Below are 13,213 nucleotides of genomic sequence, written 5' to 3' on the forward strand. Positions count from 1 at the left end.
TCTCCAAACTATGAATTAGTTGCCCTGTTTGTATGGAAACACTGGTAAACAAAATGAGGCCACAATGAAGTCCTACAATTGTTTAGATAACTTAGAGCAGTGAACAACTTGAGGCCATGCTTTTATTCTGGTAAGCAGTCTTATGCCCCTCTGCCTTCTGGTTATGGTTAGTGCTGCTGCTCCTCGGTCTCGGCATTGGCTGGCTTCCCAAAGAGCGATTGGAGGGTAGTGTGAGGTTTAATCTATTTATTCTGTCCAATAGTGTGGGAGCCTGAACTCACTCCCCTGGCAGCTCGACTTCTCTTTCCTCGTCTCTGCTTTATCGCTCTCGCTGTTTCCTCTTGATTCTTGCGCGGCAGAGGAAACACTGACCTACATGGGGAACAAACCAGCCTTCTAGGGTCAGTTTGATTTTACCGTGGGTCTGTGAAGTTTTCTGAACACACCCGTTGTCCCAGTAAATCATTCCTGTGGGAGTCGAGGGTGAAATGTGAGAGTGGATTTGATGTCTGGTTGCCAATAGTACTGTCAGCTTCCAATATTTACAGTTGTTCCACAAGAGGCATGCTTTTCCATTGAAGAGTATTTTGATGGCGACAGCTGAACAACACTGTACTGTATAGGCAGAGGTCACTAAAAGGAGATACTTTAATACACCAGTGCCTTCAGTACAAAGCAGGTTAAAACTAGACGAGGGGAGAGAGAATGTCATTGTGCAGGGCAAACTTTAAAAAACTAATCTAACATCTTTTTAAATGTAGATGCGGATAACAAACGTGAGTGCGTGACTGTGAACAGGGACAAAGAGAAAAGTCACAGATTAACAGAGTTAATAGCGAGTGAGTGGGTAAAGAGGCACTAATGTAAACCCATTAAGGTGACACTCCTGACCACTGACTGTAATTAAGCTAGCCTACATGCTATCTGTCAGCACACAGGCCGACAAGCAGAGAATGAAACTAAGTGTGAGAGGTATAAACGGCTATAACATTTATCTTTGTAATGACACCAATCCAAACTTTATCAGAGAGAATCAGCATCATCAAAGAGAAGAAGATTAATGTATATGGTTATGAGCTGATTTTGTTTGACATTTGAGGGTTCAATGGAGTCAGTTTGGCAGGTTGGCAGAAAGAAAGAGGTCAGAGAATAGAGACAGAAATCTGTTCCTCCTCAATAAATACAGATAATACATCGGTGTCAACCAGTATCGCACCAAAGAATGGAGCAGGCACTTACTCTGTCACTGGATAGTCTAAATGTAGTGGAAAAATTAAGTTTAAAAACATAATCAATTAATTGTTGTTGTTGTGTTGGTTGAATAAAATGTTCAAACACACCAAGAACATAAAAAGATTTTTTTTTTTTTTTTTATCTAAGTAGGGCTTAACTTGCTGACTGTTTCCACTAAACTGACCTCAGAGTCCGCCTGTAACTGCTGACTGGGCATCAGCAGAGGAAGGAGCTGTGACTGACCTCCTATCAACCTAAATCAAAGCAATAAACTCAGCTAAAGTGTCAGTATCTGTCCTGCTGCACACATACTGTAAAGCTAGCAAAGCAACAAAAAGGAGTCCATGTTTACAGTGAATCTGGGGAAATAAATACAGTAAAACCACGGCTGGGTCTCACTGTCAGTGCAACTGTACTATGTTTGCAAACTGCATTTTGTTTTCTATCAAACTCTGAAACAAATACAAGTAATTATTCTCTGCATTTGCAGCGTCACACTGAAATTAATGTTTTGGGGGAAACAAACTATAAAATAGGTTAGGATTATCTTAATTCACATTATCACATTAAGTCTATTATTCTTATGTTTAAGCTTTATTAGGACTTTTAAGCAGACAGAGGAAGAGTGGGACAGACACATTAGAGGGATCTACAGGGAGACCACTCATAGCTCCAGAGGTGGGGGTTTAACCACTCAGCTATCTCAGTCAGATAGGAGCTATGTCATTAATGTACCATGTGGTTCTTAGATGGTATTCTCTGTTTCCACCATCATACAACATGGTATGCAGGGCGTCATGTTATCTGTAGACACAGGTCCCCCCACGCAGAGAAAATGTTGCTTTAAGACACATTTCATATTGATGTAAAAACATGAATATTGAGTGTTATATTTGTTCAAGGATGCATTAATTAGTCTTAACCTATGGTAATGACATAATTAGTATGACTCTGTTAAAGCTCCTCCTAGTGTTTTTATATATAACGTCTCATAGAGCACTACATTACCATCAGGTCTGTGTCTCCAGTCTTAAATACCTCTGTATACTCAAGAAAGCTACTTTAAGAATAAAAAAGAAAGAAAATGTAGCAGAGCAGCATAGATGCTGATCTACAGATAAACTGTGAGGACATGTGCCAGACATCATCGGTGAACTAGGTCATTTATAGTACAAGTACAAGTGTGAGGACACGATGTCAAACAACATCAAATTAATCTGTTTTGATAATTGATTAATTATTATCAAAGTGTTTGTAAGCTAAAATACCAAGAATTTGCTGGTGTGAATGTAAATATGTTCAGGTTTTCTTGGTCTTTCAATGATAATAAATGTAATATCTTTGGGTTATGGACACACTGGATACTTGTAGTGAAGATTTGTCTCAATTTGCTGACATCTCACAGACCAAAATATTATTGATTATTTCATTAATTGGTGAATAGTTAAAATAGTCGTTGCAGTTCTAAAATGCAAAATAGAAAAAAAGTAAATATCTGCTGTGTTCATATGAATCATAATGTCCTCACATGTTGGTGAATCACAGGTGAGCTCACATGCTCACCTTTACCTGAAGTAAAAACAGTGGTCTCACCTTGTTGAGGTGTGGGTTTCTGGTGATGTCGTAGCCCCTCTTCTTGGTGCTGACGCTGCCCTTGCGGTTCGTCCCGGAGTGGCAGACCCGCACAGCCCGGAGAGAGGCCGTCAGTCCCCCGGCAAGGAGACCCGGGGACCCGGCGAACACCCTCACTCCGCCCGCTGCGGTGCGCCTGCACAGAGACAGAGCGGCTCTACCCGGGAGGGAGTTCATGCTGCCTGCAGACAACCAGACAGCAAAAACACAACACAAGTCACCTTCCAGAGCAGAAGGAAAACGAGCTACAACCGGCCGACATACCGAGAATAACACAGAGTTAATAATACTGAGAGTCCTCCTGTAAACAAGCTGCTCAAACAGTAACCTTTACATGTCACACAATGGTACACAACAGGTGATACAGCTCTGTGAATACATTATATATATACACATAATAAATATAACGATAGTTTATAAATGATACAGCCGATGTGTTCACTGTGTTTATGTGAAACTGCTGCTGTGTGTCTCTGCACCAGCTCAGCTAGCTACTGTTAGCTGTGCGCTGCTTTTATGATAATTAGTGTTTTTCTTTATGGGACAATCTGCGCAGCTGCTAATGCTAACTAGCGGGTAGCTAATATCCAGTCAGCCTTACCTTTAAAAAAAAAAAGCGACGTGAAGCTGCCGGTGTGTTGTTTACTCTGTGTGCTCCTGCTACCGATGGCTGCTCTCAGTGGATGTTGGGGAGGACCGACAGCTGATCATCCAGGATCCTTCAAACATTGACAGTCTCACTTCCCCCAGTCGGTCGGTCAGCCTCTCCGGAGCACCGCAGCCACCAATCAGACTGCAGCATGGAGGGTTCAGAGGAGGTCTGGGTCCCTCCTCCTCCTCCTCCTCCCTCACCTCCTCCTCCTGTGATTCAGTAAACACACAGGCTCCATCTTCAGCTTCAACATCTGCTCTCAAAACACAGTTCCCCCTTTGTTGAACAGATCTCATACTGTCTAATAACTTGAAATTGTGCTGTTAATTGCTTTGCATTGGTAATACTGTATATAATATACATTTAATGGCTTGAATATGGTTTAAATGGTTTCATAAAATCCACATCTGCACAAAAAAAAAAACCCAGAAGAGCTGACATTTTTCAACTCTTAGTCATGCACTGACACAAACACCACTGAAGTCAAATCACACTGTACACTGCAGATCATATGAGTTCCCTCTGGTCCCCCCTGCTGGACACACCGGTGTCAGACAGACTGTACTGAGATTTGGTTGTTGTGGTGCAGTAATTCCTGGTTCAACCTGTTTTTTAGCCCCTGAGGCAAATTGTAGCTGTTGGCCCTCCTGTTGCCTCCCAGATCTTATCAAGTACAGTGCATACAGCACACTATGAAGGGCAGCTTCACTGTATTTCTGCACAGAGCCACATGAATATTACAGAAATACTGAATACTAAATTAAACAATTAAACAGCACCACCAACTACAGACAGCAAAATGACCATAAAGATTAAATCAACATATTTCTAAAAGGATTCCAACAAAAACTAAACATAATAACCTTTGTGATTTGTTTTATAGCAAGATTGTTGACTGGATAGACTGGATAGACTGGATATGTGTTCCTTTATCACATACTTTCCACCAAATGTACAAAACAATCAAGCTCACTGTCATTATTTTAATATACTGTTAACTTAATTTATGTACATGAAACATAAAACATAAATCAAACATGATTATTAATATATTGATCGATCTATATATTGAGTACACCTTTCCCCATTGATCCTAGCAGAAATGCCTCATTCTTATCGTCCTATCTTACAGATTCAGATTATTATTTAAAGTCTTGGATTTTATGTTCTCACAGTTTGTAATACGTCACCTCATATGGTTTCAAATGGAAATTATAAACTAATTATGGTTTTATAAACTACATTTGGACATTAGGCTCCTTTACAAGACAAGTGCCACAAGTTACCCCTGGAAGTCTGGGGCCTCAGGAGTGCCACTTTGCCCAGTTGGTAATCCAGTTTTACAAACAGCGTCAGATCTTATATGTAATTTATAAGTACTAAAATTATTCACTTTACATTAGTTGTATCTAAAAAGGTTTATTTAAAACATACACATTTACTCACAATACATCTCTACTCATGTTTGTAACAAAAACAAACATTAATGAAAATCACAATTACATGTTACATAAAATCTTCTGTCCACTAACTCCGTCCATTTTCTAATACATGTATCATACTTTTTATTGCTCTTACTGTCTAACAGTGTCACTTCAGATAAAGATAAAAAAAACAGTTCAAAAAGTAAAAGAAATTATGCAAAAATAAGAAATTATTAAAAAAAATAATAACACTCACAACATGTTCACAATGATACATCTAAATAACCTACAATATCTCACAATATCCAACAATCTTCTTGTTAAACACTTACTTCATAAACATCAATTAGGATTATTTTATCCATCACCAGAAGGAAACCACACACATACAAAGTACATCATTGAATACAAGCTCACACTCATTACATCGTCTAAATAACAAGAGGCTTTATAAAACTGCATGTGATCTGCAGTTTATAGCCTCAACAGCTTTACTTCATATATAAAAATCATATTTCATTACATTACAAATTACAAACAGTGCATACAGAGTAAAGGTATACAGTACATCTTGTACATTTTTAGGACTCGCTATCAAACATCGTTGTACGCTGATTGAACAGATGAATGTACCTACTGTCGGTCTTCATCAGCACTGTTCTGGAAACGTTCAGGAAAAGGTGAAAAAAGACAGAAATGCTTCAGATGACTACGCTGGGGCTGCTACGGGAACTTCTATCCTAAGAGAGAAAAGTGACGGAGGCGAGGTTAAGTTAAAGAGGAAGATATGACGATTCAATATACCGAAGAACGGATCAAAAAGTGATGAAAGAAAGTACTCAAGAATAAGAGAGTAATGCTAGCAGCTCTGTGAAGCTCTACTTTCAGCTAATATGCTCACAATGACAATGTTAGCAAGTATAATGTTGACCATGTTTATTATTGTAGTTCAGCATGTTAACATTTTCTAATTAGCACTAAACACAAAGTACAGTTGAGGCTGATTAGTGACATTAAAATTTTGATGCAAGCAAACCAGCAAGCAACCATTTTGACATGAAACAATAGGGTAAACACAGGTGTTAACAATGATACGTATAAAGGTTTAATTCCATTGAGTGTAGCAGGGCCTTTCCAGTGAGCCAACAAGCTCAACAGCAGCACCCTGACTCTGTTTGACCTGAATGCAACGGAGACTTAATTACTATCATTGGTAGCAGCTGTGTTTACCCTACTATTTCATGTCAAAACGGCTGCTGTGAAAAAGGTCTAGTCCTCATGATGGAGCTAAAAGAAAAGTCAGGGGATCATCAAAGTCAAAGCAATTCATCGACTGGGAACATGTTTTCATTTTTTTATAATATTTTATTGCCTTTTCATTGACAGTGACAGCTGACGAGTGACAGGAAAGGAGGGAGAGAGAGATGAAAGTGATCAAAGAAAGAAGTCAAGGCTAAACAAAAAAAGGACAGTGGCACAAAGAGGGTGATTTTCATAAGACCATTGGTTGAGGGTGTGCGTTAGTATTTGTGTGAGGTCTTACAGAAAGGGGGTTGTAGTTCCTCCGGCCGTTACTGTGTTCAGGTTGGTTCTCTATGGAGAAGTAGCTGGGGGGCATCTCTGGCCAATCCTTCCCTTTACCACTTTTCCTTCCGCTGCTGTCCTCTTCATCTGAGCTCCAGGATCCTTTGCGATGTTGAGGAGGTGAATAGCTCCTCTTCCTCCGAGCTGCTCTGCTGTGCAGCTCCTCCATCAGGTTATCTCGACTATGAGTACGCCGCCTGGATCCAGCTCCGCTCCTCCTGGCCGAGCCTTCTCGCTCGTTCCTTGAACCCCTGTGTGACACTCTTCCTCGTCTGTTCTCCCAGTCGGAGTCATCGCTGTAATCCCGCAGGATCCCCCGTCTGGGTGGAGAGACGTCTCTATAGCCACGACTGTTGCGGGGGAGACCTCCTCCAGAGTGGTTTGCACTCCCACTGGACTGGCTGGATAACCTCTGACCACCTCTGGGTCCATCTCCAGCTCCAGGCCCCCTGCGTGAGGAAAAACTGGGGACACGCTGGATAATAGGAGGCAGGGTTATCACCCTTCTCTCCACCCCTTTCACCCCCATCTCATCCAGGGCTGACAACATACTCGGTGGCCCCGGTGTGTAGGGCACTGCGGGAGGACCTGGCTGGAATTGAGGCTGGAATTGAGGCTGGAATTGAGGCCTGTTTTGGACAGCGTAATGAGCCATTTGAGGCGCCGCCATATCCATCCCCCTCACCTGGTTCTCCAGGTAGTCCAACACCTGTCCGGTGCCATGAGTGCTGCCCCGCACGCTGCCGTTACCATGGTGTGGATGAGGAGGGGGCTGCTGCTGTAGGGCCATGGGTGACAGCTGCATGGGAGCCATGGCAAAGTTTTGTTTGACAGGGTAGTCCGAGTACGAGCCTGGAACAAGAGTTAAAAAAAAAAAAGAGATGTGAAAAACCTACAACTGACTTTTGGCCACTTGGAGGCAGCAGAAACAAACTGCAGAGACAAAGTCTTCAACATCTTCATCTTAAATATGTAGAACTTCAGCAAAAAAGCTTCATATGGTATTCACACATCCAGCAGAGAAGGAGAAACATTATCATTCATTTAAATTTAACTCCAATACTTTTACAGTTTGATTTACTGATTAAATTCCTTTTAACAGGATCTTTAAGGTCCAACTGCCAAAATCCAGATTTAAAAAAAAAAAAGGAGCAGTGTTTATAAACTTATACCCTGGGTTTTGTCTCTCAGGCTACACGGTTATCAGTTTTATTTCATTGTGTCCTCCACTTGTTGATCCAAACCAAACATACGCCCTTGGGTCTGGGCGAGAGTGATCAACCAAGCATTCAATAAAGCATCAAAGATAAGTCTTTTGTGTCACTCACCTGAATACAGTATGGGAACACCCTGGGAGGAGGCATTGGAGCTAATGGGAGCGTAAATGGGTTGACCATTCATCCAAGGAGCCATCGCCTTCTGAGCGTCTCGCAGCATCCGGTGCTGCATCACAGCTGGAATCAGAGCAAAGATGAAGTCAGAGGTTTGTGTGGCTGTGCTCAGTGATATCAGTACTTGACTGAAGCAGATAAATTAAATTCAGCCATCATTAATTTTATTATTTGCACCTGTGATTTTCCTACTGTGACATGTCAACATGTCTTCCATGAAAAAAAAAGCCAATTGTTGTTTTACAGCTGCTCAAACATGATCCAGGTACTCGGTATGAACAGATACCTCCAATTGAGGCATCGCAACAGGTAGCGCAGGAGACTAACTTGGATCGGGGCTGTAACATGTGATGTAGTTTATGGTTTCATAAAGAGTATCGACCTTTTTCCGGGCAGCAACATGTCTGTGGACAACACGGGCAGCGAACGTAGCAGCAGCACTTCTGCGGGCAGCACTGACAGCAACAGATGCAGAAGAGCATGATGAGCAGGAGAACACCGAGGATGATTAACAGGACTGTCAGCCAGTCTGAAACAAGGAAGAAGACACATCTCATTACTCATATTTCAAAACTTCAAAAAAGAAAGTCTTTTTGGGCTCTATGTGACCTTGTTGTGCCACAACCTGAACAGAGGAAACTTACGGTACACGATGAGTTTGACTTCACGATCCGAGTCCCCTGTCGTGTCACCAGCAGCATCAATGTTGCAGAAATAAACGCCGTTATCCCACCACATCACCTCAGTGATGACCAGGTCAGCCTCTGTTGACGAGTAACATTAGCATTACTTAAAAATAAGATCAGACAAGAATATTAGGTTTAAATGGATGCAAATATGATTTAAGCAAAAAAAAGTTCAAGACAAAAGCATTTGAATATTTGGTTTTAGTTTCTTTTATTTGCTCTATATATACACTGTGTGTTTGCTAGTGTCTCACTTCAGGCAATATAGCTTCTCCAGTTATATAAAGTAAAGCACTGAAAATACTTTTTGTTAACATACAGTACCTTCACAACTCCATCTTAACCAATTAGCAAAAGTATATGAACTTTACTTCATTTCTGTAAGACATCTTCAAATTAGATCACGAACCAGTGGAGTGAGTATGATTGTAAGTCATTATGATGGGATCAAACTCACTGTTTTGAATGGTAATTTTGCGTTCTCTGTAGTCTGCACCCAGGATGGGCTCATTAATGCCCCTCTTCTGGATCACAGTGCGGATTGTGCGCTGGCTGTCCGGGCAATCATTGGAGGGGTCCTGACCCAGCTGCAGAGCGGCCTGATAGGCTTAAAAAATAGGATAAAAAGTGTTGAATTTATGAAATATTCTTTTTCTTCTTGATCAGTCTACCTCATACCACTCAAACCTTCCTAACTGTGGCACTCTGACTAATTTATCTTTGTGAATAATAACCAGATTTTCAGTTTGCCAACATGCTGCCAGCAGGATAATGAAGCTTAAGTCACTGAATAATTATTCGAGAGCCATTAGCCAATAAAATATAAACCACACTAACGCACCAGGATCAGGCTTAATGACGCTATTATAACATATTTTTCTTTATTGTGATATTACAAAATACTGCTATTTTAAAGTGAGGGTGCTGCTCTTTACCATGACGGGTAGTTATTATAATGCAGTTCAAGTATTTGCTCTGTATTATTTAGGACAAAAATTGTGTCTTTCTGCTGTTTTCTTGCACTTTTTACTTTTACAAATAAACCTTTACAGTTTATGACTCCAAAAACTGCATTACTGATAAAACAAACAAATCCTAAAATCTCTCTTGGTGTTTAGAGTTTGTAAGTTAGATGCAAACATGCATGCATTTAAGATACTCAACAAAAATCAAAGATTTCCTCTTTGCAATATTTCTTCCTCCTGCTTGTTTAAACCTTTTAGGGCTTTAAAATTTATCAATGTATGGTGTCAAAACAATAAACAATGGTACATGCTGTGAGCATTAGATTGGGTTGTCTGTATTATGTCTGTGTGTGCTGGAAAATAGGAAATTAAAGTTCAGTTCAAATTCAGTTTTTGGAATGTAAAACATCAAAATCAACAAGATCATTTCTATAATATTTCTATATGGTCAACTGCAGTTTGTTATTTTGGTGCATTTTGGTGTAACAAATGAAAAGCCAGTCTTTCTGGGACTATCTCTGATTGGAAATGTACAATCAAATGTAAACACTGCTCAAAGCTGAACAAATATGAAGAAGAAGGTCATGGGTTAAAACTGAATAAAGCTCCATTTTTTTGACAACTGAGCGCATAAAGTTATCTCAGTGACTGTTCAACCACCCAAAAGGCCCTCAACTGTACCGCTACCTCGGTCAAACAGCCTTTCCAATCAGATATTGTATCACAAAAGCAGATATTATGGGGAAAACAGCTGAAATGAAGGTCTGTGAACATTTTGTGACGGATATGTTCATTAAAACATTTCCTTATTATGTTGATTAAAAAAATTAAGTCTCTGTTAAAACATATTTGCAATTGCAAATTAGTGTTATAATACTGTGAGAACAATGTAAAAAAAACAAACATCCACTCACAAAGTCAATTAAACTGTTATTAGTTATTCTTCTACTATGACAATATGAAGAGATCAGAGATGAAGAAGTTGTTCACCATCTCTGTGAAAGTCCCTGCCAGTTTTTATGTACGCCACTATTCTTCCAGCACATGCTTTGTTTCAGCTACATTATTGCACATTAAAACCACGCTCTCCTTCCAGCTGCAGCCTCACCTGTGGAGTACAACTCCAGCACTGGGTCTTTACAGAAGGACTTGAACCTCCAGGTGACCAGGACATCCTGAGGGTTGGCTGACGTTGAGTAGTCACAGCGCAGAATCACGGAGGCAAACAGAGTCGTCCTCCTCTCCGTCTCTGGAACAATCACCTGGATGGACAGCAGCTCTGATACAAACAGAAAAAATTGAGGAGGAAATAAGATGGAAGATAAAATGTAAAGCAGCAGAACGCATTGGCACATTATTCTAATTGTAACTTACGACTAAAAAAACCTCTTCAGTGCAGTGTGTTTGCTCTTGGATGCTGGATTGATAAGAATCTGACCAGACTGGTTAACAGTTTTCTCCACAAGTCTTTGAGAGTGCATTATATCATAAGAAGCAATAACAGCTGTCACTCACGATCAGCAATGCAGAAAACAAGCTAACGACAGACAACCTCTGCTAACTGAGAACAGGATCAGTTCAGATTTAAGGTCAAAGTTTCTCTTTGAATATGAAGTCCAAAACCCTGATTGAGATGTTTGTCAGTAACCATCTGACAAGTGTTCACAGTAGATTTATGTCCAGAAATAAAACAAAATTATTATTATTTTGATTTATCTGCCAGTTATTCTCTTAAGAAACTGATGGTTTGATCCTTAAATGTCAGAAAAGAGGAAAGAATGTCGTCACTATTTGCTAGTTTAAGAATATCTTCAAATAGATTATTTTATTTTAACAATCCCTGACAGAGGACATTTGAACCAGTGAATTTTGGGGGGGGGTTGCTTTAAAATTGACCATTTGAGTCACAGTATTAATCTTCTGTTAAACAACTAGTAAAACAACCAGCAGTGTGTATTTTAGTTTGTGATATGTGCGATAATTTAATGAAGGTCTATTTAATTTAATTAATGATTTTATCTTTATTGATAGTTTCCTATGTGGCTGATATGGTATATTTTCCAAGTAATTGATCAATCGTTCATTCAACAAAATGCCAAGTACGCTACCCAAGTTTAGATAATCCAATCTAATTTACAATGTAACGCAGCAAATCCAAGTACCAGAAAATGGTATTTTTGCTTCATAATTGATTTAAATGATTAATTAATGTTCAGAAATGTTGCAGACACATTTTCTGTTAATCTACTGATTGATTAGTCGATGAATCGTTTCAGCTCTAAACCAGATTATACTTCAAATAAAACCTGGGACCATATTCTATGAACCATATATAAACAATATGACACTGTCACCAAATAATATTAGAAAACTGACCTGCAGGTTTTCTTACAAAAACTCATCATTTTCCAAACAAAATACTATTAAATTGTTTCCACAACTTTAGAAGTAGATAAAAATACTTAAATAGTTAAATCTTTAGGCTTTTTCATTGTTCACAGACATTGTAAAACTAACATGTGATCAGTATTCAGTGAGACAATTAGTCGATTAATTTATCTGTCCAATGCCAATTTGCAGGTTTTAGCCTCTCAAATATGAACATTTATTGCTTTTCTTGTCTGGATAGTACTTGGATTTATAACTGTAATTTTGAAAAGTTCACACAGAACAATAAATTATTCAATTATTCAAAGTATTGTGCAGATTAAGGTAGCAACTATTATTATGATTATCAATTATTCTATGTATTATTTTTCTGTCAACTGAAGGAAAATTAACCTGCAACTATCAAATGTGAACAATTCCTGATTTTCTTTGTATAAACATTTGTGAGTGAAGTGAGTAAGTGAAAGTAAAATTAAAAGGAATCTTTGGGTTTTGGACAAAAAGAGACATTTAATGATATCAGTCTGTGCTCTAGTTTATAAACCATATAGATCCTATAGGATATAAAATGGTAAGAAGCAGCTTTAATTGCTTCATAAACGACGTTAAATAATGTTTATAATTATTATAATATTTAAATTAGCTTTCCGTTTTCAACTGGTCGATTAATTGCCAATATCTTTCTTCTCAACAGCAGATTAACTAGTTAATAAAAATAATAAATATTTACAGCACAACTCTGATATCTTGTTTTTTATGGAGGTTTGATCTAATAACGAACTCTAATGTAATACTGATGTAATATTGATTTAATATTGTATTCTGCACTTTCCACAGTTAGGACGCTTTAATGTTAGAACAAACGACCCATAGCGTGAAGTCACGTGACAGAAGTCGGCCTTGTCCTGTTTACACCTGTCGATAATTAACCTGTAGGCTACACATCCTCCTGTTAGTTTCCACTGTTTGCCTGAGTGGATTCACTTTAAATTCCTGCTATAAACATAAAAACCAGATGACATGAGTATAAAGTACAAACATCAGGCAACAGATGTGTTTACTGTGAGGCCTTTAAAGCCTCACCTGTCGGCAGGTGAACCAGCAGCAGCGCCATCAGTATTAGATTTCCCATCTCGTTGCTCTATATCCTTCCGCGGAAGCTTCAGTCGCTCTATCCTGTAGGAGATTCAAAATCCACCCAAAATCCGGAATATGTGTAGAGAAACGGAACGCGGCCGCTGCTCTGCATAGTAATCCC

The 13,213-nt window shown here is 39.2% G+C and overlaps 2 protein-coding genes across 2 annotated transcripts in view; both read right to left on the bottom strand.

Moving 5' to 3' along the window:
- Positions 1–3,609, bottom strand: part of me3 (malic enzyme 3, NADP(+)-dependent, mitochondrial) — an 11,286-nt gene extending 7,677 nt beyond the window's left edge. Inside the window, exons 1-2 of the mRNA XM_035677210.1 lie at positions 3,467–3,609; positions 2,827–3,047 (exon numbers count right to left, since the gene is read on the bottom strand). Of these exons, the coding sequence (XP_035533103.1) occupies positions 2,827–3,042 (216 nt within the window). The 5' untranslated portion in view covers positions 3,043–3,047; positions 3,467–3,609. The remainder of the gene's footprint in view (positions 1–2,826; positions 3,048–3,466) is intronic.
- A 1,310-nt stretch (positions 3,610–4,919) lies between these two features.
- On the bottom strand, positions 4,920–13,087 carry LOC118339525 (immunoglobulin-like domain-containing receptor 1). Its single transcript, XM_035677211.1, has 8 exons — positions 13,039–13,087; positions 10,676–10,846; positions 9,060–9,209; positions 8,561–8,680; positions 8,299–8,445; positions 7,854–7,979; positions 6,485–7,377; positions 4,920–5,681 (listed from the first exon to the last, which is right to left on the bottom strand). Exons 1-8 carry the CDS (start codon positions 13,085–13,087, stop codon positions 5,643–5,645), a joined length of 1,695 nt encoding a protein of 564 aa, XP_035533104.1. The 3' UTR covers positions 4,920–5,642.
- Positions 13,088–13,213: the final 126 nt, after the last annotated feature.

The sequence above is a fragment of the Morone saxatilis genome, unplaced genomic scaffold (genome assembly GCF_004916995.1).
Source record: "Morone saxatilis isolate NCDOM2014 unplaced genomic scaffold, NCSU_SB_2.0 Contig5, whole genome shotgun sequence".
NCBI lineage: Eukaryota > Metazoa > Chordata > Actinopteri > Moronidae > Morone > Morone saxatilis.

Coding starts and splice junctions, on each gene's coding strand:
- LOC118339525 (XM_035677211.1), bottom strand. CDS start 13,087: ATGGGAAATCTAATACTGATGGCGCTGCTGCTGGTTCACCTGCCGACA. Junction 10,847..13,038: donor GCTGGTTCACCTGCCGACAG/GTGAGGCTTTAA, acceptor TGTTTGTATCAG/AGCTGCTGTCCATCCAGGTG. Junction 8,681..9,059: donor CAAAATTACCATTCAAAACA/GTGAGTTTGATC, acceptor ACTCGTCAACAG/AGGCTGACCTGGTCATCACT.